Source organism: Aquila chrysaetos, chromosome 10 (genome assembly GCF_900496995.4).
Source record: "Aquila chrysaetos chrysaetos chromosome 10, bAquChr1.4, whole genome shotgun sequence".
NCBI classification, from domain to species: Eukaryota; Metazoa; Chordata; class Aves; order Accipitriformes; family Accipitridae; genus Aquila; species Aquila chrysaetos.
This window is the reverse complement of record NC_044013.1, coordinates 36,868,007-36,894,162: the sequence shown is the minus strand read 5'-3', so window position 1 is coordinate 36,894,162 and position 26,156 is coordinate 36,868,007. Positions and strand designations below refer to the sequence as shown.

Sequence of the window (26,156 nt, the reverse complement as noted above, 5' to 3'; positions counted from 1 at the left end):
GATTTGGGTTTTTAAAGCCCTGTCCCTTACCACAGGAAGATCTTTATAGACAGAAGAATCAGTGGCTTGGACACTACTCTGGTCTTGGTCTTAAATCCCTGCTCCATTACAGACCACAGGAAGGGATTTAAGCCCAGAATTCATGTAGGCTGATCATGAACTACTGAAACTCTCAGTGGATGGCTATGTACCTCTGATCCAACACCCAAGCACATAACAAACCTACAAAAGGGCTCTTGAAACATTACAATGTGTAGCGAATTCTTCTCTGGGTCTCCCCAAGGAAAAGATCTCTAACCTGCTTTTACACTCTGGAAAAATCCTGCTGAATATTTTGACTCCTAAACAAATTGCTATGCCTGGTCTTTTTGTCCCCTAGCTCTCTATTGAAGAAGCTGAGCTAATAACATTTCTCTGCCACCACAAGAGGGTTGTGAGAACAGATGCATTGCATGACTGCAACGTCCCCTGCAGACACCATGGATAAATTTGAGACAGAAATATCCAAACGTGTCCATCTAGACTGGTCTCCTCTTTGCCCGGGCAACACAAACCAACTTCATTGTGATTCTTCAACAATTTCTATTCCTCAGGGAGGATTACAGGGAGATGTATGTACAGGTAAGTGGAAAAAATTACAAAGAGGCCTGGAACTAATGGAACAGAAACTGGAGCTTTCACTGGTATATTTAACCACGTAACTGTTTAAATACAGGTAATATTTAGAAATCAAAGCTGTCATGTCACACATACATAGGGTTAATGACATGAAAACACAAATAGCAAAGTAGATACAGGGCAACTCTGAAAGTGCCACAGAGACCCCATCTTCCATTTTCTAGCCTTGTGGGTCACAACTGGTCTCTGAGGGACACCAATCTTTGAATGGGTTGTGCATGTTCCACATAGCCAATCTTGAGCCCATATCACCAACACCACAACATAAAGCATCTCCCGGTATAGGATTCACTCTGGATGTAAATCTAGTGCTTACTATTTTTCCAGATCCTCAGCAACCTCCTGTCAAAGACCAGGATAAGGACAAAGACATTCATAAGAGATGAACATGACAAGAGAAGCATTAAAAATGAGGGACTTCAGAAGAGCAAGGAACCTGGCAACAAAATGGTTCAAAGAGGTTTTCTCAGTGTAGGCGGCATGATGCTCTGTGCATCCGCAAGCCTGGAAGTCTGGAAGGGAACAGGGACATCACCCCAGAAAAAAAAAGATCATATGGGGAAATGTTTGAGAAGCAGTGAATTAATAGTTGGCTATAAATCCAGATACAGAGTTTGACCCTTGTTCTGGACTGAAACTGAAGGCAGCACACTGGAAACCCAGCTGCAAAAGGTACTTGCTCATGCAGGCTGGGTAGCCAGTGGCTGCCTGATGCTAGCCATGTCATTCTGCCTGTGTTCTCTCTGCTACAGAAAGCAGCACGCCCTAATCATGCAACCCCATTGTGCTCTAGACTTCATCTTCAACTCAGAAAGGGGATGAATAGTAGGACAAAGAAGAACATAGGAAAGACAGCTGGACTAGGTCCTTTCCTACCTGAATTATCCTACGGTCCTGTTACAATAGGGCTGGTTAAAGGGCAGAAAAACCCAAAAGGGGACAAGAAAACTGGGATGCACCTCCTGCACTCCCTCAAAGGCCTCCGACAGTGCGCAGAGAAAGAAACATGCCGTAGTAGCACACTCCCTTAGGGAAAGCAGAAACACCCCCGTGCTGCGGGGTGGTCCGAGGGGAGGGGGACCGGAGCGGGGCCGGCCCCGGGGACACCCCGCCCCGCCGGGGCGGGACGAGCCGCCAGCCCCGCTCCGAGGCGTGTAAAAGCGGGGCGGCGGGGCCGGGGAGCAGCGAGCGACCAGCCGGGGCTGCGCTACGGAGCAGGTGAGCGGGGCCGGGCGGGCACCGGGGACCCCCGACCGGCACCGGGAGCGGGGCGGGCGGCAGAGCCTCACTTCACCTCGCTGTTCCGCAGGTTGCACCAGTTGCCAAGATCGCTGCACAAACGAGCAAAACGTCGTCCGAAATGGCAGCCGAGGTGAGGGTGAACTTTGCTTCTCCGGCGGGTTAGTCTCGAGGGTGGTCTGGCAGACGCGAGCTCAAACCGAGTTAAAATCAAAGTCCCCGGCTAAGCAGCCTGCCGTTGCCTTCAGGTTCTTCCCTCTACCTGGGAGAAACTAATAAGCGATGCGGTTCATTCCTGATGACTTGCGTTTAGGCAGGAGGTACTTTACAGCAGCTTGCGTAAACACTTCTCTGTACAAAAGCTGCATTTTCAGTTTCCCTGGCTGGTAGGTGAGACGTGACTAGTCATCTTAGTGAGTCATGCTTTCTGCCTTCCAAATGGCTACTACAACCCTGACCTCCTCTGCTCTTGGTTACAGACAAGTGTCCATCTGCTGTCAGACTGTACTAGCCACTTCTCTAACCAGAGTCCTGGAGCTAGCTAAAATTAATCTTTCAGTTTTGATTTCCTGATTGCAAATGTATCTGTTGCAATGTTTCTGCTGACCCACTTCTTACTTTGATGGAAACCCATAATACTGAAGTTATACCTAGATGCCTAGATATACCTGTTCCTATGCAAGCACTTAGCCTCTGGTGCTGGCCTTTAAATTAGCAACCCCTATGCCATGCTCCTGTGGGCACCAGATGCATGCTGAGGACCTCTAGCACTTTTCTTTTTCAATTCTGATTCCCCCCTCTGCCTTTCCTCACATTTCTGACAAAGCTGCCTTAAAGATACTGAAAAGCACATGCCTACACTCTTACCTCTGTAGGCTCTCTCCGGCTGTCCTCTAGGGCACATTGTTTCAGCAGGGATTGGCAGACATGTGGAGACAGTCACTAGAGAAAAAGTTTCTAAGGTTACTCAACAGTGCTTTGTCTGACTGATAAAGCCCTGGCACAGATTAGCTTGCAACTGTCCTGCCAGATTCTTGCTGTCCATGGTAGTCAGAGTGTACTGCATGAGAAGAGACACAATTGTATTTAGGCCCTTCCTTTAAATGTCCTCCAATTTCTTTTTTGTGCCTGCTAGTGCTGGAGAGTTGCTTTTGAAATCTTGGATAAGTTGTAAGGTCTCTGCACAAGTAAAATTCCTATCCGTTTCAGCACACAGTTGCCAGAGTTAGGGGGTGTTCTACCTAGGCAAGCAAAAAGCTTCTGATCAAGTAACGTACACGGCTCTTAGCTAGTGAATCCATTCAGTTGCTGAATCACAGGTGAAAAAAGCTTACACATACCCTGCTGCGATGCATAGCTGGAATTGTATACCTGTCTTCGGTCACCCAGTGTAGTAGTAATGTAGATGACACATTCAAGTGTGAAAGGTTACTATATGAATCTTGGTTTGGGTGGAAAAACAAAAGTTGTTTCTATGTGTTTTAAAACTTTTTTGTTGATTTATTTTTCTGAATATTCTTGATGCTGAAAGGTACCCAGACCTCCCTTTCTGCAGTCTGCACCTTAACCAGTTTTATGCTATTTTTATGCCAAAGCTTGCAAGCACACCCTGGACTCTGGAGATGCTTCAAACAGTAACTTCAAACACTTCATAATGTGGCTTGTGCTGGCCCACAGCTCTTTGTCAATCAAAGAAAAATCTCTCTGTTAGCTCAACAGCACAAAAAGGACTTAGAGGATACTAGCTTTCACAATATTCGTTACTGACTGCTTTATTTTGTTCCACCTTTAAAAGGCTATCAAAGGGTTGTTGACCTGCAGCTGCCTCAAAAGAGAAATCCATGCTGGTCTTGCACTATATGCCCTGATATTCATTTCAAGGACTCTCTGCAGAGTCCTGCAGAGGTAAAGTATCTTGGAGGATTCCTGAGCCAGACCTCACAGCTCAAGGGCTAAACGCTAGTGACAGTGACATGTTTTTCACCCCAACAACTACTTGTCAAAGGTCCTGAAGGCCAGGGGCCTTTCTGGTCAGTGCTACCACACTGAAAGGACATAGCTGAGAATGGCCTCTATATTGGATAAACAGATCACTGGATGTTGCATAGTGCATAGGACCTTAACTGAAGTTATTAGGACTATTTAATTTGCTTCTTCCTCTACCTCAGGGGGATAAACTCTGGGGAGGAAGATTCAGTGGAAGCACAGATCCAGTCATGGAGATTCTCAATGCTTCCATTACCTATGATCAAAGACTGTCTGAGGTTGATGTCCAGGGGAGCATGGCATATGCCAAAGCCTTGGAGAAGGCTGGAATCCTATCTAAAACTGAGCTGGAGAAGATCCTGAGTGGCCTGGAAAAGGTATTTATTTCCTTTACATCTGTCATGTGTGCTGGAATGAATGGCTGCTTTTCTGACAGCATCTGTAGTAGCCTCCCTGAGTTGCTGTTCTAAAAAGCATCTTTAAATGTCCTCATGTCCTATTCCTTAGAGCTAGGCATGTGCTGAAGTGCCATCCTGAAAGGGATTGCTGTCTTACATCATAGACATAACAAGCCCATGTGTATTGCACTCGGTACTGCTGGAGACATTCTGGGCAGGGGATCGATGCTCAAACTGCACCCTGCTAAAGGCATTACAGCCCAACAGTAGGATGTGAACCAGTGACAGCCTGAAGCCCTGGTGCGCACACTGTCAATGCTCATTATGGCAGCCCCGGTGCCTCGGTGAGGTGTGCTGAGTGTGACCTGCCCGCCCATCCTCTTCAGACTGAACATTCACCAGGAACTGTTTCAGTATGAATTAGGCATATTCTTTTTCTGCTGGCACTTGGGATCGTTTTGAGGCTGGCTGCCCGAGTTAGTAGAAGGCAATGCATAGCATTGTATAGGGGTGAAGAGAAGTCAGCAGCTAAGCGCTTTTTTAAAATATCCATTGTTGTTGCTCACCCGCCATGGACAATGGTGACTCTATACAATGTGTGTATAGGAAAATCTTTGTGGACAATGCTAAAGCAATCACTGACATTTCAGCTCACTTTGTCGTTGCAATGCTTAAATCCTCCTATAGCCATAACGCAGCAGGATCATCATGGGTAGAGGTGAATCCCACCAAGTGCAGTATAGAATATCAGGATATAGCAAGCAGCCAGCCTTGGCTTGAAAGAACAGGAATGTCAGAGCTTGTGTGGGACTTAACACTTTGATTTCATTGGGAGGGCAGAAGCTGGTATTTGCTGGGGACACTTACAGCCCCCACACGCAGCAGGGTAACCGTAGTGGCTGACTGGTGTTTCTGCTGATGTTTGTAGATCTCTGAGGAATGGTCTAAGGGAGTCTTTGTGGTGACCCAAAGCGATGAGGATATCCACACTGCCAACGAACGCAGACTAAAGGTTTGGGTCCTCTAACCTCTTGTTCCCATTCCTCTGTAGCTAGATCTGCCTGATGTTAAGTGCACGCTCCTCTGTCCCACTGTGAAATTTCTCTGGACCTTGTGGCACTGAAACCCCAGGTGCACAATCAAGTGTTTCCGAAACCCCTTTTGTGGAAGGGGCACTGTACAAGCATAGAACCCAAACTTGCCCTTCCCCAGAAGAGATCCCATGGCTACTCACAGGATCCTAGCGCTGAGTCCCTTCCAGGCAGGGAGGAGGTCTGCTCATGTGGAGTCGCCTTCATAGAATACAGAGATGCTGATAGAAATCCTCCTTTTGTCCTCAGGAGCTGATTGGAGACATAGCTGGAAAGCTGCACACTGGAAGAAGCAGAAATGATCAGGTACGTACAGAACTGGTTGTTTTTCCTCCTTCTGTACTCTTCCCCAACCTCAGTTCCTCAATCAAATTTCTTTCTGCTGTCTTTCACATGCCCTGACACTCTCCAGCATGTACTCCCTAAGGCTTTAACTAGTGATGCTGCAGTGACTCATCCGCACAGAGTATGGGCTCTGTAAAATTGCTTCCTGGTGGTAAAAGTCCACAAACTTCTACTGATATCACTCTGAAAGCCTAGAGAACCAAGACTTTACTGGCTGCGTGCCATGCATCTTTCAGGATCAGGTCCTTCTACTGATGACTGACTTGTGTCGGTTGGGGATTTTCTGATCCAAAGTTGACAATACCTGAGAAGTCCACTGAAAAGAATACGCTTTGGTTCTGTTCATGGAAAGCAAGATACAGCGACTTTCACAAATCAGTGACCAGGGATGCATCTGCTAAGAGGGAGATGTCCCTTCCCATCACACAGAACAAGGAGGGGAGAAGTCTGCCAAGGATTTCTGTTGAACAATATTTGGTCACTAAGTATGTCACATTCTGCTTTGTCTGTCTGTGGCCAATCTCATACAGGTTGTGACTGACTTGAAGCTGTTCATGAAGAATTCCCTCTCTGTCATCTCCACTCACCTCCTGCAGCTCATTAAGACCCTGGTGGAACGTGCTGCCATGTAAGTCCTTTTCCATATCCATGGCCTTGGCCTTGCTGGGGCTGGAGACTTCTTGGCTTGCTCTTTGACAGACACCGATCAGGGCAGCAGCAGAGTCTCCTGTGGAGGAAGTTACAGACGGGCGGTGTGCGGTAGCACAGGGAAAGACAACAGACCCCCTTTCTCCACAGTTCATGTCACAGTGACCTTCCTCTTCCCCCAGTCTACCCTAGCAAAGAAATTGCGGTGGGAGGTCCACACAAGACTTCAGAAGGCACCAAAGCCATCTGAAGGAGTGGGGAACTTGAACACATTTCAAGTTGCTACGTATGAGAAAAGCTCAGCTGTGTTAACTCCCTGTATAACTGTCCTCCTCACACACCACACTCCCAAATGGTGGTGGACTGGGGAATCTTTGCCTGCCGCAGAGGGATTACTGTACCAGGCAATCTTCCAGGGAAGCCTAGGGCAGACGCACCACACTGGAAGATCGGGAGATCTAAACCTAGTGTGCTTAGGTTGAAAGGTGAAAGGCAGAGAAAGAGATAGACCCAACTTCAGTACAACACAGGCTAAAGATGTTCTCTTTGCGACCTTGCCAGGAAAGCCTGGAGTGTACCTGCCACTGCCCTCTATCCTGACAGCAGCTGCTCACCTCTTTCTCTCCTTTCACATGCAGAGAAATTGATGTTATCTTGCCTGGCTACACCCACCTGCAGAAAGCTCAGCCCATCAGATGGAGCCAGTTCTTGCTCAGGTAACCAGCCACCTTTCACACTTGGCTGAAGGAAGCCTTCTCCACCCTTGGGGCCCTGCTCAGCTGGAGCCTAGAAGTGCATTATGCTCTGAGGGGGCAGCCAGGGGTGATGAGAAACCAGAGGTAACCCTGCAAACTGGAACAGGAGCTCCCCGTGTTCCTGTGTGGCTCTGACCAACTGGGCACCCAAAAGCACTGTGTGGGCAGTGGAGGCCGTCTGCCTGTATGCTCCATCCTTTGGCCACTCTTACCTCTTGGGTTGTGTGACATTTTCTGACTTCAGGTGTTTCATATCTCATGTACTTTCATAGCCATGCTGTTGCTCTGACCCGTGATTCTGAGCGCCTGGGAGAGGTGAAGAGGAGGATCAATGTCTTGCCTTTGGGAAGGTAAAGTTTACTTTCTGTGTAATCCTTGGGCCTCACTTTTCTTTGCGAAACGGCCAAGAGGCAGATCTTTACATCCTGTGAACCACTGGGGATTGTATACCATATGTGCTGCAGAGCTGCGAGGGCATAAGCCTTGCTTCTCTCACCAAAGAGAAAACTGTTCCAAAGAGAAGACTCTCACCACAGAGATACTGTGTGATAAAGAAGGGTTCTTCTTGAACCCTTAATTTCATGGCTTCTTCTCCCTTATTGAAATTAAGAACTACAAGGCTCTTGTCAAGCATACCTTCCTCTTTGGAAGAGAACTTCTGGTTTACTCCAAAGTTCAGAGTTTTCTGAGCCTCAGGCCACACTGTATGACACCAAAATGAACTGGGGGAGGGAAATCTTCAGACAGCCGTCATCACTGCCTTCTAGAGCTCAGTTTTGGTTGAAGTGTGCAGGATATCATGTGTGACTTCTGTTTCTTTCTCCCCTGGCAGCGGTGCTCTGGCTGGCAACCCACTGGAAATTGATAGAGAGCTTCTGCGTAGTGGTAAATGTCTCCCTGTGACTGAGAGCCTTAACATGGGGATGGAGGGTAACAAATTAAAAAAAAAAAAAGAGTATGATCTGATGCTCAGTGACACAGGTGGGAGGCAGTTCCTAATTACTGAATAAGCCAGAAGGCTTTTACTGCACTGAGACAGCAGATGTCTGTAAGGTGGGAGCATAAACAAAACCACCCCTACTGCACGCTGACTGCCTGGCCTAATAACAAAGACCCAGCTAAGCATGTTTGTGTTCCTGGGACTACACAAGGGCTCACAGTCACCTGCATGCTTGGGTAGCCTGATGCATTCAAGCTCCAAACATGCCAAGCCTGACCTCCTCTGTCCATCACCTTCCTTACAGAGCTGGACTTTGCTTCCATCAGCCTGAACAGCATGGATGCCGTTAGCGAGAGAGACTTTGTGGGTAAGCACAACCCAATCACATCTTCCCACCGCTATTTTAGAAACAGGCTTCTGAGACCTTCCCAGTTAAGCTCCTTTAACAAGGGGACTGAAATCCCTCACTAGGAAGTAACTCCAAAGCTCCAGTCAGGGCTCCCTAGGTTGTCAAGCAAACAAGCACCTTTTTCAACCCCTGATTTCCTGCCTTCTCTGCAGTGGAATTCCTCTCTGTTGCCACCCTGCTGATGATCCACCTTAGCAAGATGGCTGAAGATCTCATCATCTACAGTACCAGCGAGTTTGGCTTTCTAACCCTCTCTGATGCTTATAGGTAGGTCTCTGGGCAGAGAGCCTTCCGCTCAGTCTCTCCTCCTCAGCTATCCTGACCTGAGAGACGGAGACAGTGGTTGGGGTCTCCCTGCTGCACAAGGCTGCCACAGCATTAAATGGCTGGCAGAAAGGCAGCCATAGGGTGAATATTCCGCAGTAATGATCACTTATTTCTGATTCTGGTAACTCAACCAAGGCTGCATTCAGCACACACTCCTCCCCAGCAACTGCTGGCACAGAGAACTTCCTCCTCTGCTGGGATTGCCTGCCAAAGCCCTTCCTTCACTGGCTGGGTTTGCAATCCTAACACATTTCCTGTCTCTCAGGGCAGCACAACCACAGCCCTCCCACCCTCTCTGAGGTCACAGCAACACTTAGGCTGGCCTGCTGATACTACCTCTGGAGGGCTTGGGGGCAAGCCTCCTTTTTGCTTCCTCTTTGAGAGGTGGGACTGCATGGTAGCTCCAGACAAGACTGCAAACCCAAAGGCTTTGCTCTGGGAAACATGAGAAACTCGGTTAGTGCACTGCTTTCCTACACCCTAGAAAAGTGTCCAGGGAAGGGGACCTACGTGGTGCTTTTGGAGGGCTGGGCCAGTATGCCACATGACCTGTCTTAGCCTGTGTCTGTAGGGACTGGGGTCTTGCTCACCATTACACTGCACACACCTTTCCTTCAGCACTGGCAGCAGCCTGATGCCTCAGAAGAAGAACCCCGACAGTCTGGAACTGATCCGCAGCAAAGCTGGACGAGTGTTTGGACGGGTGAGCCTGCTAAAGAAAGAAGCGGGATGGGGAAACTGCTCAAACCAGGGCTGAAGAATCTTCCTTCTTCTTGCCGCTGTGTGAAGAACTGTGCCCAGTCTAGGCTCTTAACCTCTGCTGGGGCAATGCACTTTTCTTACAACTCACTGCCTCACCTGTTTCTCTCTGCAGTTGGCTGCTATTCTCATGGTTCTCAAAGGACTTCCAAGCACCTACAACAAGGATCTGCAGGTAAAACAGATGTTAGTTTTCGCACCATCTCTCTGAGCAGACACGGCCGTCTTCTGCTCCTGAGCAGTCTTGCCACTCCATTTCCCTGCACAGACCCTGCTTGTGTGCAGGATGCTGAGAAAGGGGCTGAGGCACGGCACGCTGCAGTTGACAGCCTGGCCCCTAGCACGAGCCCCTGGGATGACAGGCCTGCTCTGCTGGCTAGGCTGCTCAGGCTCTTGGGTTTTTGGGCTGCCTCAGGTTGACTTACAGCAATTTCCACCCCTGTTCTAACGCAGGAGGATAAGGAGGCCGTCTTTGATGTCGTGGACACCTTGAATGCTGTGCTCCAGGTTGCCACTGGAGTGATTTCTACCCTCCAGGTACGGCTTCAGCCTCTCACTACTGAACATGGTTGGGGCACGCATTCTGGGAGTAACACAGGTAAAAGAGCTCTAGACTGGTGCTAAGATGAAGGCTCCTCAATGCCTCACCCATACTGCTCATTATGGCCCCCACTGTCAGCTGCTCAGGGGGTCAGAGGGTCCTTTTAGAGCCAGGTCCCTTCCAGATGAAGTCCCCTCACCGTGACCACTAACATGTTCCCATGGAGGAGTTGATAATAATGTCACCCTCTGACTCTCCTGCAGATCAACAAGGAGAACATGGAGAAGGCACTGAGCCCTGAGATGCTGTCTACTGACCTGGCTCTCTACTTGGTTCGTAAAGGAGTAAGTATCAGAGGTAGACTTGGAGGTGCGATTTCTTTGGATGCAGAATACTGCTCAGTGAGGGCCTGAGATGAGGCCTTCTGTTCTGTCCCCAGGTGATGATCAGTCTGGGTCAACAAACCTGGATTCACATGGCATTACCCTAAGTGAAAACAAGCCAACCAAAAAAGACAGCACATCCAATTTTTCCTTTGAAAAACACCCCAGTTGCCTGGTCACTGACTGCGGCCTCTGCTTCTCACTGCAGATGCCATTCAGACAAGCCCACACTACCTCTGGGAAGGCCGTCCACCTCGCTGAGTCTAAAGGCATCACCATCAATAAACTCAGCCTGGATGACCTGAAGAGCATCAGGTTTGTATCGCTATTATTTTGCCATGACTCCCCTCAACAGGCACATATGCAGGGAGGCTGATATTGGCCTCCTCATAGTGCTCTTCCCCAAAATGCCTGGGCAAGACATCACCCCAAAGTCCTCCTGGCCTGAATATCAATGCTGCTACTGCTGGGCCTGAAAATACCAAAGGGGGACAACATCAGTACCTTTCAGCTCCAGTGGGGCATGGGCAGCAGCTCTTGGGAGGGACTGGGAGAAACTCATGCCCTCACCTGGAGGCAGCAGCCGTCTGAGGAGTTTGGCTCCAAACTTCCCCATTCTCTCCTTGGAGCTGACTCTTTGGTCTGCCACAAGCAGCCACTGTCAGGCACGAGAAGTGCAGAAGCAGGGCTGCAGGAGGTCTTTCCCCTTGGAAAAAGGCTCCGTCTCCACTCCCTCGCCCTCTCTGCAGGCAGTAAAGCCAGCCAACAGCAGCCAGCGCTCTCCACTGACCACTCTCCTCTTTGCCTCCCCAGCCCGCTGTTCGGCAGTGACGTCTCCCAGGTCTTCAACGTTGTCAACAGCGTGGAGCAGTACACAGCCATGGGTGGTACTGCCAAGAGCAGCGTGACTGCCCAGATCGAGCAGCTGAGGGAGCTGCTGAAGAAGCTGAAGGAACAAGCTTAGAGTGTGGGGAGATATCTCGTGGATGCGGCGTTGTACCTATCACACTAATCTGAAGTTAATAAACACTGGGGTGTATTGTAGTTCACTGAAACTCCAGTCTTGCATCTTTCTTCTTGGGGCAAGATTGAGATCGGCTTCCTTAGCCCTCATGAGGCTTCCGGAAACGTTCACTGGTGTGTGAACCTGGCAGAGGAGCTGTGTCATGGAGTGTCAAGTTCTACGGCGCCGGTAGGTAGAGAGCAGCAGGAGTGTCAGCGCATGTGTTGAGGGAAGCTTGTGTGTGTCCACAAAGTGACACTTGGTACAACATCGGCAACACAGGCCACATTTCCAGCTATCACTGCCCTCCTCCTAGGATTACATTTCCCTGCCTGCCTTCTGGCAGGAAGAAGAATCTCCTCACCAGCTCTCACCAAAACTTGCATAACCTTAGGCAGGTCTTGGCCAGCAGGTCAATCCACAGATCATCCCAGCCCATCACAAAACCACTTTCGGCTCTGGTTTACACTGAAGCACAGGGTTGCATGGTCCCAGGTCCAGCTCTTTCCCCTGTGTGACACATGCCCAAATTTGCCTCCATGTAGCTGGGGCAAAGTGCTTTAAAAAAAAATCCCTGGCATTGCATTGCTGTGGCCTCTTACAAAAATCATTTACCATCTTCCCTTCTGTCCTTACAGAATTAAAATCAGAACAAAGACCAGGGAAAGTCTTACTTGAGGAATGAAGTGCCAGGAAGTTCCCGAGTCCCCTGCTGCTTACTGCCATGTTTGTCTGGTTTAGTACATTTGTCTCACCTTCCAGCTAAATTAGGTGTGGCAGGGAAATCAATTACGTACACTGAATTCAGGTGGAGAGGGGACAGCAACAGCCAACACCAACAGGCTCAGAAGAAGGGATTATCTCTTCCTCCCCAGCTCACAGTTCTTTTCTTTCCTCACATAAGCTTTCTCCCTATTTTCTCATTCCTGGTCAGTACCTTCACACGTCTCAGCTGACTAGGTCTTCGCTTGTTCCCAGCCACCACTGTTCAGCATCTTGGGGGTCAGTGCTGAGTAATGTGGGGCCCTGCCGATTGAAAAAAGAAGGTGGTTTTAGCAGATTATCACATCTCACTCTCTCACTTAAATAACTAGTTCGTAATCACTGGTACTCCCCATTTGACCATCCACCCTTTTGATATTCTCATGTGTCACCAAGCCTTTCACTGATCTGCAATAAACTGAGCTGTTGCTTCTGCAATTGAACCAGATACAGCATGACTGACAGCTGCTTATTGTGCGTGGAGGTACACGTTCTCATCCAGGAAACAAACGCAGGCTACGAATAAATGTACTATAAAATTAAAATCTATCTGATGGCATTTCCTTCCTTCCTTGCCCCTGTGATACTTTTCTCCATCCTGCTTTATTCCTAATGAAGTTCTGAGGGACGTGATCCGAATAGGAAATGTTACCATGCTTCAGGGATGAGTCCAGAGGTGGGTTTCTAATGCAGAGATCATCCTCCTGCCTGTCCCCAAGATGCCACCTGGTCATCAGTGCTCTTCTTTGCCATTTCCAATAACTTCTTGCCCTCCTGCTTCAACAAGTGACTCTGAAAAGAAATAAAAGTAAGTAAATAAGCCAGTAAATAAATAAATAAAAGAAACCCACCCCCGCGCCCCGGAAATCCAGCAATCCTGGACGCAGCCCAACGCCTCCAAGCGTTTTTACGCCAGGCTACCGATGGCTTTGGCTGGAGGTTCCTGCCATCCCGTTCCCCAGCGCCCGGACCCCGCTCGGGCTCTGCAGCGGCTCCTCCCGCCCCGGCACGTCGGGGCGGGACCGGCCCCCGCTGCCCGTCCCCGCCGCTCCCCGCCGGGCACTGCCCACAACCAAGATGGCGGCGGGGCCGTCAGGCGGCGGGGTGGGTTGCGGCATGGCGGGGGGCTGCTGCCTGCTCTTCTCGCTGCTGGCGGTGGGGCGGGCGGCAGCCCTGCCGGGCGGTATGCTCTACCCCCGGGAGACCCCCTCCCGGGAGCGGAAGGAGCTCGGCGGCCTCTGGAGCTTCCGCGCCGACTTCTCGCCGGGCAGGGACGCCGGCTTCGTGCAGCGATGGTACCGGCAACCGCTCCGGCAGGTACCGCGGGGCGCGGGCGGGGGCTGCCCCTTCCCCGGGGCAGGGCGGTGCGGCGGCGGGGTGCTCCCCTCCCGCGATGGGTCCCCCTGCAAACCGGGCTTCCTTCCTTCCTCCCCCCCGAGAGCACCGTTTCCCCCTTCCTTCCCCACCAGGCTGCTCTTTGCTCCCCCCGCCCTGCGCTAAGTGCCTCATCGCTATGCAGGGGTTTTTCTTAAGAGGTTTTCTAATTACCGGCCGACGAAACAGCAGTCTCTGATTACCCCGCTTCTGCTCAGAAGCCGGAAAGCGTTTGAATGAACTACAGCCACCTTTGGGTGTCGAAGAAATCCCTGTGCTGCAAAAGCAAGGCTGGCAGGCACAACATTTACGTATCGTCAGCAGCACAGAATAAACAAAAACATGCTTGGAAAGGGCACTCTTGAATTATGTATTCTAAAGTAGCCGAGTGCAGATAAACAAGTTCTGGTGTAACTGAAATCCATTATGAAATTAACACCGTTACCTAAAAGAAGTTATGTATTCTATGCAAAAATGTATGTGTCCTTCATCATTTCTGTTTTAGCCCTTTGGCCAATTTTTTGCCAAATTGTGGAAGGAGAGAAGAGCTGAAAGACATATGCTGCTGGAAGTTTTGTGAAGAGACAGCCAGAGGAGAGGAATCCTGGACTGTGCCCTCCCAAAGGGAGGCTTAGATGTGTACACTCAACCTACTTTAGACATCAGAGAATCTCCCTGAAGGAGACGCATGTTACAGGCATCCCAGTCGAAGGTTATCCTGTATCAGATACTAGAAAATCTGCTTCACCATCCAAGGATTCTCCTGCTAGGATTTTCTGATGTCTAATAAGGGTGCTGAGTTTCTCTGCAGTGCTGGTACAGTTCGGTGCTGAGTCAGCCGTGCACATGATGCTCACCCCTGGACAACCAGACCTTCCTTGTTCTGTTCTCCACGGAAAGTTTTTCTTAGGAAAGGGGAAGCTGCTGCAGCAGCACTCGTTTATGCAACATCATGAGCACAGCAGGTGCTAAAAATGAACAGCTCTATTTTGCAATAGCATCTGGTTATCTCAATGTTAAATGTATTACAACACTGCCTGCCTATAATCCTTAGATTAAAAATAAGCAAGTGAATAGACTCTATTGTAATCCTAAGGAATCTATGTTGCTTTCAGGGAGTGAGAAAGGCTGGAATCATCCCAAACAGTCTCCATGGACCTTCCCTGCAGGATCTGTCCCCCAAATATCCATGACTCTTGCCACCCTTCTACTACAGCTCTTAGCCTGACAAGCAGCACCCTGCGCCAGGGAACTGACACCACACCACCAGCATTGCTCACCAAACAGCTAGAGCTGTGCAGGAGAAACTACAGTTTGTGGGAAGTTCCAGCTGAAACGACGACCTCGGCATTTATTTTTTTTCCCCTTGCCTTTCTGATTCTGCAGTACCAGAGCCATTAATAAAATCAGGAGATGAAAAAGATGTGAGCAGCTTCTTCCTGCAGGAACAGGCAGGTTCCTGGGCCTGATATTAAGTAGGGCTTGGATAAGACCTGTGACAGACCACACCAGTTTCTAAACAGGTTTTCCCAAGTATTTCCACTTGGCAAAGGGACTGTAAAGCTGTCAGCAGAAGGGGGCACCTCCAGCAGTACAGGTTGGACAACCAAGACAGTAAAATTCATTTTTTTAAATTCTGTTCCCTCCCTTTTTGTACAATTCCTGCCAGACTGGTCCTGTGATTGATATGCCAGTGCCTGCCAGCTTCAATGATATCACTCAAGACCCCAGCTTGGAGAACTACATCGGCTGGGTTTGGTATGAGAAAGAGGTGCTGCTTCCTCTCCGCTGGCTTCAGGATGACCTCAACACCAGAGTGGTGCTCCGTTTCGGTAGTGCCCATTACTACTCCATTGTGGTACGTTGCACGGGAAGTTGTCTGTGTGTTTCCAAAATTATGCTGCACTAAAATCTGTGTCATGGCTTGTTCAGCAAATATAGCTCTGCCTAGATATTATATCAGTTTGCCATTTTCTTAACTCTTGCCTGTTTTCCTCCAGCCAAGAACTTGGCCACGTTTCCCAGGTGTCTCTTCTCTGATCCTCCAATATCGGGACTAGTAACTAAAACATTTCCGTGGTACAGGATCTGCTGAAAACTGTGTCTCTCAGTGACACTTGCCTGTACGTGACCCAGACCTAGCTCCCAGCAAAGGAAGGGCTGCTAGATTGATCCCTCAAGGAGTAAGAGCCCAGAACAAGGTTCAGTGTTACTGGGAGTCCTGACTACTCTTTGCTGGGCTCCTTCCCTTCTCCCTGCTATTCTTGCCACAAAAACCCAATAAGCCTGCTTCTTGGGCTCACAGGTGTCTTCTCTTGCAGTGGGTCAATGGAGTGCAAGTCATGGAGCACGAAGGGGGCCACCTCCCTTTTGAAGCAGATATAAGCAGCATCGTCCAGGGCAGCCCAGGGATCCCCTGCCGCATCACTGTTGCGCTCAACAACACTCTGACACCCCATACTCTGCCTCCGGGGTCAATTCAGTACATGAATGACAAAACAAGGTGAGCTGCTAAAGCACTGTACTGCTGAGCTTATCCCAGGGATGAGAGAGTGGAAATTTATTCGGATGCTGGTTCATAAGACCCTCCAAGCAATTTACAAAAGCATGGGTTGTATTTATGCTGAAATTCATCAGCTGAGCAGGGAGGAGTTTAAGCTTTGGTGTTAGGAGGAGTCTGCACTGAGTTATTGCATCTGTTTTATACACAGGGAACCGAGATTAAGTGATTTGCCAAATTGGAGCAATGGCAGATGTGAGAAGCTTGAATTCAGCTGGAACCTGCAAGTACCAGCTATCCTGAAGGATCAAACCTATTCAGTGCATTAGATGTTTGTTAACTGGTAGTCCCCTTCAGTGTAGCAGCAGTAGCACCACTTGAAAGATAGAGCCATCCTGTTGTAAAGACTATTTTGCCAGCTAGTATCTATTATTATATGACTATTTTACATTGCTAGCATCCATATGCTGCCTTCAGTTCTTGTGTAATGAAATATAATGTAGCCATTTCTTCTGTCTTGCTCACTCAGGTATCCCAAGAACTATTTTGTACAGAACATCAGGTTTGATTTCTTTAATTATGCTGGAATCCATCGCCCGGTTGTGCTTTACACCACTCCTTCTGTCTACATAGATGATATTACTGTGACAACTACTTCATCAGAGAGTGTTGGTAGGTCCAGAACAATTACAGCAGCTACCTCAGGCTCCAGATGGAGATGACAAGGGCAGCAGAGCAAATATCCTGCAAAAGTGTGATTGCATTTGTTTCTTAGTGGCTTTTTCTTGAATCTGAGCTGGTCTACTGCACAGCTCAGCAGCTGCAAGAATATGGTAAAGAGTTCAGAAGCAATAAGAAAAAAAGAAGTACTTGCAAGAGATTACTGTTAAAGTGAAAGGATGATCAGATGTTTCTTGAAGTAGAATTTCTCAGTAGGGGCAGTCCCCCTGCCACTTAAAGCAGGATTATCTCTAAGTAACAGAGTTGTGTGATACACAACTCTTGCTGGAAACTTCTGGACCTCAAGACAGACAGGTCATGCTTCTTGCATTCAATTCATGCCACTCTGTTGTTCTGTATCTCCCTCATTTTTTAATGCTGCTGTATGTGAAAACCCTCCAACATTTGATGCATGTATTTTCCCTTTCATGGCAGTCTCTGATTGTCTTTTGTTTCCTTTGAACCAGCAATGGTGCAATATCAGGTGTCAGTTGTTGGCAGCACACTCTATTCCTTGTCCCTGAGTTTACGTGACCAAGAGGGGAAAGTGGTTGCTACAGGCGATGGGCCAGCTGGAGAGCTAAAAGTCCTGAACCCAAATCTTTGGTGGCCTTACCTGATGCACAAGAACCCTGGATACCGCTACTGCTTAGAGGTAACAGTGACATTTCTTCCTTTCTGTGTGCATTCCCTCTGATTGTCTAATAGGGTTAAGGAACTGCCATATGGCCCATCTTCCATACTCATCTTCTCCCACGAATCCTGTTCACGTGACCAGAGTGGCATTGCTAATTATGCAGTAATCAAATTAAGCTTTGCCAGCTTCCTGGATGCTGAACTGAAAGGTCTGTCAGTGAGAAGGAGGGCATGCCTGGAGTGCATGCATGCACTCTGAGATGCTTGCCCTTCACATTTAGTGCCCAGTCCATCCCTTGCAAAACGACCGTTTGAGACAATATAGGGGAGGAGGTATCATGAAAGCTGACAGCAGAGTCTCTGAGGAGCAGGGTGCTAACCTCTTCCACATGCTTTGCCATGCAATGAGCTTTCTTCCCACTCTGCAAGACAAGAGTTCAGCTTCAATAGCACGAGCCTGGAAGACTCTGTGTGAGTTAAGGATGAGTAGCGATGTTTAGATGCAGAAATTAGGGCTGATGAGCTGCTGTGAGTTTCCAGGGGCTCAGTTTTGTATCTCTTGTGAGCAGATGACATTTCAGTCATTGCCTGGTATCGTGGTGCAGGGCAGAAGAGGTGTACCGCTACCTTGCCTGGGGGGATGAAATAGCGCAGATGAGTAAGGGGAAAAGAAACCGAAGCTCTTGGGGTGAACAAGCCCCAGAAGGGTCATCCAGGGTTCATTCTTCATCCTTCAGCTTCCCCAGCTTGGATTTCTGTTATTTTCTGTTTAGTCAGAGCTTGCTCCTTCCCTAAGGACCACAAGAGGCAGCTGAAGCAGCAGTGAGAAGCAGGCTGCGTGTCGAGGCAGGGCTGGGAAATGGACGGGAGGTCAAGATAGCCCTTACAGACAAGAGGGAGGGAAGACAGGGCATCCTTGCGAAGCCCAGCACGTCACTTGTGTCTCCCCCTTGGAAATCCAGGTGAAAATGCAGGCGCAGGTGAATGGGGCATTGCTGGAGGACGTGTACACGCTCCCGGTCGGCATCCGCACCATCCACGTCACCAGCACGCAGTTCCTCATCAACGGCAGGCCCTTCTACTTCCACGGCGTCAACAAGCACGAAGACGCGGATGTAAGTGTGCGGCGCCTGCGGCGGAGGCACCTAATGGTGCCTCGCTTCATGCCGCTGAGGCAGCACCCGCTCTTGCCTCCCCTCTCCATTCAAAGGGGCCATTTCCTCACACCCTTCTCCCAGGGTGCTGCTGGGGGGTGGCTGGGGTGAACTTTTACAAGCGTTAAGGGGACACCGTGCCCAGTCCTGCCGTAGTCGTAACGTTCCTCTCAGGACGCATGGGCGAGCCCGGGTGTGCTGGCAGAGGAGCTAAACGACCCCCCGGCCGTGGTTTCCAGTCAGAACCAGCGGCCCTCAGGTTCCCCGCCCCGGGAAATGCCGGGAACAGTCTCCGGCGGGCAGGTCCGAGCCGCGGAGGAACGGCAGGGCTGCGAGGCGCGGGCCGGCCACAGGGAGGCCCCGCAGCCGCGCCAGAGGCCCCGTCCCCGCCGGGCAGAGCCACCCAGTCCCCGCCCGCCAGGCCGCTCACCCCAGGGGCGGCGGGCGCGGGCTCTCCTCAGAGGGAGGCGCGGGGTCCCGCCGGTCCACGGTCCTCCTTCACCCTGCCCTGCCCAGCCCGCCTCATGGGTAGGGAGGGAGAGGGCGGCCCGGGCAGGGCAGGGCACGTTCCCGAAATGGCAGGCAGGCAGCAGTGCCGGCAGCTTGGCTGCAACCGCTATCCCCTCTGCTTCTCCAAACCCCCAGGGTCTGATTGTGCGTGTGGCGGTGCCCCTCAGAAAGGCAAACGCTGCGCGGAGAGGCGGTGCGGTCAGCTAGAAATGGTGCCCAGGGCTGGAAACGCTCTGGGAGCGAGCGGGGGAGCACTGGTGACGTGTGAGGAGAAGCCCCGGCCCAGCGGTGTGATGGGCTGTGATTTCTCTCTTCTCCCCCCTTAGATCCGTGGCAAAGGCCTTGACTGGCCCCTGGTTGTGAAGGACTTCAACCTGCTGCGCTGGCTGGGGGCAAACTCTTTCCGCACCAGCCACTACCCCTACGCTGAGGAGATCATGGACCTGTGTGATGCCTATGGCATCGTGGTGATCGACGAGTGCCCGGGAGTGGGGATTAAAATGCTGTAAGCAATTGCTCGAAAGACCCTTCCCCTTGTTTCTAAGCTCGTCTCTGAGCTGCTTCGAAAGCATCCTCCTCCTGTCCTGCAGTGCCCATTGTCCCGATAATGGAAGTACTTTGCTCTATTTAGAAATCAGCCCGTTGCGCCATGTGTGCCTAGTGAGGTTGGGCAACCGGAGGGCGTTTTGCCACGTGGCCATCATGTCATTTGGTTTGGTTCAATTAACGAGCCCAAACCACAGCCCTAAACAGGGTTTGGGGAAATAAAGCACAACCCATATTCAGTGTCAAGGCTCAGCTGGGCTTTTACACCCGAGAGGCTTGACTTTTCACAGGGAGAGGCAAAGGGGATGGATTTTATACCCTCACCTCACCAGGTCTCACTTCCTTTTGTCTTTAAGCGAGAGCTTTGGGAACAAGTCCTTGCAGCATCATCTTGTTGTGATGGAGGAGCTGATCCGTAGGGATAAGAACAGGCCATCAGTTGTGATGTGGTCAGTAGCCAATGAGCCAGCATCAGAGCTGCCCCCAGCAGCTTACTACTTCAAGTAAGTATGTCTGCTTGTACAGAGAGCTGAGGCTTGAATCTTGGCAGATGATGCATCTTCTTCCTTTGGGATGGCACAGAGAAGTAGTAAAGAGAGAGCAAGCATTTTGGGGGAACCCCAAAACAGTACCCACAGATGCAAACTGAAAGTGCAACTGCTGCATGTGTTGAACTGATGCTCAGAAGCACACAACAGTCTCAACCTGTTGTTTCTGAACCAGTTAGGCTCTGCAAAATTACCAGGAGTCCATTTGGTCTGAGCATCTCTTCTTGACTTAAGGGTCACGCAAAAGCAGACCTGATGGGAACAGGATATTCCTTGTTACCAATGGAAGAAGAGTGCTAAATTCTTTAAGAATTACAGCAAAGCTGTAAAATAATTGGCCTTTAATTCTGAAGACAAGGTTCTTCAGTTAGTGCTAGTTATTTGTTCTGCAGGGGATTGTGACACCCCACTTCAAAGCCACTGCTTCAAGTCTCTATAAACCCCTTGGTTTTATTTTTAAAGAGATTTAAGCTTTGGATAGCCACGAGTCATTATCTGTAATGGGGTAGCCGACTGTCCCTAGTAGCTGTAGGTGCATTAAGACGTAACTGTGAAGTTTCATTCTTCAGAATGATCAACCACCCTCCTGCAATGTTGAGGTAGCAGCAGAGCTTGACCCTCCCATTCTGTCTCATTTCCCTCATTCAGGGTTTCCTCAAAAGCAGCCAACCTTTGACTGCTCTGCCTGCTGTGGCATAGGGCTGGGGCCTCATGCTTTTGCAAGAACACATCCCAAGAGTTGTTCAGAAACTTCCCATTACCCTTGTTATGTTTTTATTTTCAAACTCACTGTCCCTTCTCCAACTTGTAAGCTGCTGGCACCAACAGACAAATTAACATGCTCATGTTTGGTATACTTCCACTCTGGTCTTTTTTGAGGTGGGATAGCAACCAACTTTGTGACAGATAGTCTCTTTGCCATGATACTTGCACTCCTATAGAACAGGCTAGAATTGCAGGCACTTTATAGCAGATGATCACTAAGTATTCTGCAGTATTTAATTAAAAAAAACTCTGCTAAATCAAAACCAGCTTCAAATGTCTGGGGGGGGTGTGGAAGGACAGAGAGATTGGGGAGATGGGGCTGTGCTTCTCCATGCTGTTTTTGAACTCTTGCTTTACTGTTTGCAAACAGGACAGTGATAGCTCACACTAAAGCTCTCGATCCCTCCAGACCAGTAACCTTTGTGACAGATGCTAATTACGCTCTTGATCGTGGTGTAAGTTTACTTTTCTAGCTTTTTTCTTTTTTTTTAAATTCATACATTAAATTTCCTCCTCTTGTCATTTGTTTTACAGTCCTTTCCCTCCACCTCCCCAGGTCTACTGGAGGTATTTAATAGGGAGAGGCAGAAGAAAACTTACATTTTTGTTTCTAGTAGAAAGTACCTTATCCTGTAGTTGTAGTCCAGCTGAAAAAAATACCTGTAAGAGAAAAGAACAATTCCTTGTCTTGAGTGAAATATGCAGGATCAGACCCCTGGATTCCATTAACAATGTCATGCTTTGCTATTCCATTATGTTTACTAATGCTCAGGATACTCACTTGCAATTAAACCAAAGCTTAAACCTCTTTAAAATGCTAACCAGCCCTTGTGGAAGTCTAAAGGAAGGAAGCTTTGCTTTAATTCCTGCTTTAAACTGCTCTAGCTCTTCTTTGGCAGATGTCTGTTAACTTGAATAATCTAAAAGCTCTTCCAGCTTCGTAATTAAAGTCCTAGAGCTGTATAAATAGCCAAAAGGCACTTTTCTTGGATGTCTGTGCCTTAAGCTGGCCATAGCATGAACCAAGGATCTTTAACACACATCAGTTTGTTTCCAGGGTAGTTGCTATGTCATTTTTAATTTTTCAGGATGGCTTTATAATACTTGTCACTACTGTACAAATAAACACTTCAAGCAGGTGAGTTTGTAGGTACGTGATACTATCACATATCCCTGCTACAGGTTACACACTTTGTATTCCTTTCAAGCTGTCCTACAGTTGGCAGGAATGGCCTTCTGTAACTCAGAGGTCTGTTCCTCCCCCCACCAGGGGGAAAAAAAATGGTGGCCTTAGTTTTGAAGGTGTCCAACAGGGATCTGCTCTTGGATCTGTTTCATCAGGCATGTGCACACTGACTCTGACATCCCATCCCCACCAGCATGTTCTGACTAGCTTGAGGAGATGCAGGAAAACAAACCCCCAAAAACCAGATCTCATACACTGATGTGATATTAGAACTTTTTCTTTTATTACAAAACATGTTAAGAGAACATTGAACAAGTTACATACAACATCACTTTATCTTTAGTGGGCTTTGTGCCCTTTTATCATACTGTCCATGTGGTAGAAATGGCATAAAACTTGCAGAATGCTTAGTCTTAGTATTGCACCATTGATGCACAAATTTAGTTGCTAGTCAAAATATTTGACCACTAACTTGATAATCACATTCCAATACTCAAAAAGTACATCTAAATGTACCAGCAAGCCAGAGACATCTTGGAAACTCAAAAACTTCTAACAAACCTGAGGATGAAATGGGTTCATCTTGTCTAACTCTTTGCTGTGACTTCCTAAGTCTGTAAGAAAAATGCCAAATTAATATGCTATTAGCTTATTAAATTTATCCTGCTTTTTTTCTGGGAAAGATGTCATGCCGCAGGGGGCCTGAGTGATGGGGGAAAAGACTTTATTCTATGTGGAATAAAACTGGATTCCATGAAATGAACCAAAAAGAGGATTTAGCTTTATGAGTGAAGGTTGTCTATTTTGAGCTCTGTGACAAAACACTCTCACCTTGTTTTTTGTAGGCTCCTTATGTGGATGTAATTTGCGTAAATAGCTACTTCTCCTGGTATCATGACCCAGGCCATCTGGAAGTTATTCCACTACAACTCACAACACAGTTTGAGAACTGGTATAAAACCTACCAAAAGCCCATTATCCAGAGTGAATATGGAGCAGACTCAGTTCCTGGACTTCACAGTGTAAGTGTTATAGACGCCCTACATAGAAAAAAGCACTGCTCTTCTTACAGGGTCAGCGAAGTTTAATTAGAAGAGATGGGTACCGTTGAGCCTGACTACTTAGTTTTGAGATGTGTTAGCTTGTAAGTGTCTGAAAGACTCCAGGATTGTAATCCTGCTCCACAGAAATCAATCAGCTTTGCCATTGACTAGCGAAGGTTAGATTCTACCTAAAGAGAAGTTTTTGGCTTTGACTAAAAGCACCGAGCACTCTGAAATGTGTACTTTGGCATTTGTAGAAATTGCTTAATCAGAAGATATGACACTGGAGACTGGACATTCATTTCATGATGCTATCCTGCACAGAAGGGGGTAGCACTCCTACACCTGTCATGACAAACCATGATTACCAAGCAAAACCACAGACTCCCCCCCCAAGTATACCTGGCATTATGTCTGTATTTTATATGCATTTCCCCTTGCAATTTCAGTAGTTGCTAATTGTCACTAAATAGCCATTGTTAATGCAGCGGCAGTGAGAAGACCAAGCAATTGTAAAGCTTGTCTTCAGGAAGCAGGTCCCCAGTAAATAGGAAGTTAACATACAGAGCCTTTGCTGAGATTAACTGTCACCTTCATTCAAGGCCCTCTTTCTCCTGGCTGTAGGATCCACCTCTTATGTTCAGCGAGGAGTATCAGAAAGCTATGCTGAGAGAGTACCATTCCGTTTTTGACAAAAAGAGGAAAGAGTATGTGATTGGGGAGCTCATATGGAATTTTGCTGATTTCATGACTAATCAAGGTAAGCTTATATTTATATTCTAAACAACTCTCCACCCTCCCTGCAAGTTTAAAGTGGTTTATGACACCTGTAGAGTAGGACATAGAGCATAGCTGGTTTCTGTGACAAAGTCCAGCATGACCAGAGCCAAGAGGGAAGGTCCTGCCTGTACTTAATGCATCCTCTCTCTGCAGCTGGAGCTCCTGAATGTCCCACCTGAAAGATGCTACCCAGAACATGAGACAATGTGCTGGGGCAGAATGCAAGGGAAGCTTGTCAGTAGATCCAGATTACTTCTATTTCTTGGCCATCCTCAAATCAGAGCTTCAGTCAGCTGTTAGGGATGTGTCTCACTTGCTTTATATTTCATCTACAACTGCCCTTAGTTACAGAGCACCTTAAATAATGTATTATTAACTTGGTATAGAGGTTTAGCAATAGAGGACCAGATGCCACACAGGTAGACAACAGTCTATCATGACACTCCATCCACTATTAATAAATGGTAAGTGCATTCACAAAGTATGGGGTATTACTTAATCTACAGTGCACAAGTCACACAGAAATTAAACTACTACAACTCAGGAGGAGACTTAGTAAGGAACCAGTTATGCATATGCCACCTGCAGCGAGTTAGGGTGGTGGACAGTCTGTTAATTTCAGGCAGAGAAATACCATTAAGAATAATGTGTAGAGCACCAATATAGGTATTAGAAAGCTAAATCATTGCAGAGAAGCAGTCAGAAAAGTAATATCAGTTTCAAATAGGAGGATGAAGAAAATGTAGACAAGTTGACATACACATACACAGTTCCAGTCTCTACATCTTGCGATTATCTTTTCTCGTTTCCTATGAAAACTAAAATAGGCAAAAAGGATATAGACACCACTAAAGGACAGTACAGTCAAATAGTTAGTAATCAACATTTTCACCATCAAATTTCAAGGTGGAACTAATGGCAGAAGGAATATTTGCTGTAAATATAATACCAATCAAGTTAATGCGCACACCTGAAGACTTACCAGTTGTAAATACAATGAATTGCAGCTATATTGCTCAGTTACATCAATTAATCTTGCCACGATGATGCAAATTACATCTGCCAAGTTCCCCGTTGTACCTGACTATGTGTAGAAGAAAGTGCATAGGTCTCTTCCACCTAACCTGATTTAGTACACACATTGTAACAGTTCACAGTGGGGGATTTAAGAGCATTTTACATATACTTGCTTTATTTTATAACTTTTCTACAGGGACCACACGTGTTTTGGGGAACAAGAAAGGAATATTCACCCGCCAACGACAGCCCAAATCAGCTGCATTTGTTCTTAGAGAAAGATACTGGAAGATCGCAAATGAATCAAGCTGTCTTCCTCCTATAATAAAATCACATACCCTCTTTCTAAAATGAAATCAAAAGGTATAGTGGCTGGGTACTATGCTGAACTTGTTCATTAAATTTCTGTTTAAATATTTATGCCTGACTCAAGTCTTGCAAGTCTAATGCAATTTCTAGCCCACCTGAAGTAGTTACTATCGTACAAAGTAGATCAGAAACACTAGTTTCCTATGCTTAGCCATGTCTGTAGGCTTCCTGTTTCCAGGTAGTAGACTGAATATTCAGAGTTTCAAGGAACTGAAGTTAGAGAATCTGACTGAGGTATCTGTTCATGGCAAAAAAATAAAAATATTACATGATACAAATCAATGCTAAAGACTTAAAAAAATCCAAGTTACTCTAAATGAACATCATATCCCTCCAATGCAAATGAGGTTTTCCAGTTATACTCCCCTAACAGTTACACTACTCAGATCACAGCAAATTATCCACAGGATTACGGAAGAACACAGTTTACATAGCTTCTCTTGCTGGACAGAATGTATGTGGCTGGCTGAGAAATTCCAAGAGTTCACAGCATTTGGGAAGTGTATGAACCACTACTTCTGTGAGGATACCCAACATACTCCAATACAGTATGCAATTCATACTACAGCAGCAAGGTGGAATATGTTAGATAGGTAGGTACTACATCAACTGAACTTTGTTTAAAACTATTTATTTTACTCACAGTACCAGAACTGCCACTATTAGATGTGGTTTTACCTTCCACCATGGAAGGGCTTCCTTCATATTAAATTGTCACTATGTACTACAGTACTAGTAGTCTAG

At 47.8% G+C, this 26,156-nt stretch overlaps 2 protein-coding genes and 1 long non-coding RNA gene across 9 annotated transcripts; 2 read left to right on the top strand and 1 right to left on the bottom strand.

The window, feature by feature from the left end:
- The first annotated feature begins 1,788 nt into the window (after nucleotides 1–1,788).
- On the top strand, nucleotides 1,789–11,554 carry LOC115347137 (argininosuccinate lyase). The gene is made up of 17 exons (XM_030028166.2): nucleotides 1,789–1,896; nucleotides 1,988–2,050; nucleotides 4,086–4,280; nucleotides 5,230–5,313; nucleotides 5,642–5,698; nucleotides 6,268–6,365; nucleotides 7,024–7,101; nucleotides 7,413–7,490; nucleotides 7,973–8,025; nucleotides 8,385–8,447; nucleotides 8,642–8,756; nucleotides 9,435–9,519; nucleotides 9,691–9,750; nucleotides 10,029–10,112; nucleotides 10,380–10,460; nucleotides 10,708–10,814; nucleotides 11,313–11,554. The coding sequence occupies exons 2-17, from the start codon at nucleotides 2,039–2,041 to the stop codon at nucleotides 11,461–11,463; spliced, it is 1,401 nt and encodes a 466-aa protein (XP_029884026.1). The 5' UTR covers nucleotides 1,789–1,896; nucleotides 1,988–2,038; the 3' UTR covers nucleotides 11,464–11,554.
- On the bottom strand, nucleotides 2,057–20,101 carry LOC115347145. 6 transcript variants are annotated; one of them, XR_005933452.1, is made up of 8 exons: nucleotides 20,029–20,101; nucleotides 12,917–13,056; nucleotides 12,440–12,528; nucleotides 7,353–7,446; nucleotides 6,325–6,461; nucleotides 5,536–5,675; nucleotides 2,785–2,859; nucleotides 2,057–2,189 (listed from the first exon to the last, which is right to left on the bottom strand). It is a non-coding gene; the product is annotated as an uncharacterized LOC115347145 (long non-coding RNA). The 6 variants fall into 6 exon arrangements; XR_005933453.1 differs by lacking the exon at nucleotides 20,029–20,101 and adding an exon at nucleotides 13,186–13,262; XR_003925386.2 differs by lacking the exons at nucleotides 7,353–7,446; nucleotides 20,029–20,101 and adding an exon at nucleotides 9,424–9,528 and having other exon boundaries at nucleotides 6,325–6,464; nucleotides 12,917–13,249.
- Nucleotides 13,325–25,463, top strand: GUSB (glucuronidase beta). 2 transcript variants are annotated; one of them, XM_030028165.2, is made up of 12 exons: nucleotides 13,325–13,581; nucleotides 15,308–15,496; nucleotides 15,960–16,141; nucleotides 16,668–16,810; nucleotides 17,326–17,513; nucleotides 18,457–18,609; nucleotides 19,485–19,663; nucleotides 20,061–20,207; nucleotides 21,388–21,472; nucleotides 23,049–23,225; nucleotides 23,871–24,006; nucleotides 25,240–25,463. In XM_030028165.2, exons 1-12 carry the CDS (start codon nucleotides 13,342–13,344, stop codon nucleotides 25,395–25,397), a joined length of 1,977 nt encoding a protein of 658 aa, XP_029884025.1. In that variant the 5' UTR covers nucleotides 13,325–13,341; the 3' UTR covers nucleotides 25,398–25,463. The 2 variants fall into 2 exon arrangements, with proteins under 2 accessions (XP_029884025.1, XP_040982860.1); XM_041126926.1 differs by lacking the exon at nucleotides 13,325–13,581 and adding an exon at nucleotides 15,639–15,839 and having other exon boundaries at nucleotides 15,328–15,496.
- Nucleotides 25,464–26,156: the final 693 nt, after the last annotated feature.

Bases quoted from the DNA above. Each gene is read 5' to 3' on its own strand.
- GUSB (XM_030028165.2), top strand. From the start codon at position 13,342: ATGGCGGCGGGGCCGTCAGGCGGCGGGGTGGGTTGCGGCATGGCGGGG. The intron at 13,582-15,307 runs GTACCGCGGGGC...AATTCCTGCCAG, and splicing joins ACCGGCAACCGCTCCGGCAG to ACTGGTCCTGTGATTGATAT. The intron at 23,226-23,870 runs GTAAGTGTTATA...TCCTGGCTGTAG, and splicing joins CAGTTCCTGGACTTCACAGT to GATCCACCTCTTATGTTCAG.
- LOC115347137 (XM_030028166.2), top strand. The intron at 4,281-5,229 runs GTATTTATTTCC...TGATGTTTGTAG, and splicing joins TCCTGAGTGGCCTGGAAAAG to ATCTCTGAGGAATGGTCTAA. The intron at 10,815-11,312 runs GTTTGTATCGCT...TTGCCTCCCCAG, and splicing joins GATGACCTGAAGAGCATCAG to CCCGCTGTTCGGCAGTGACG.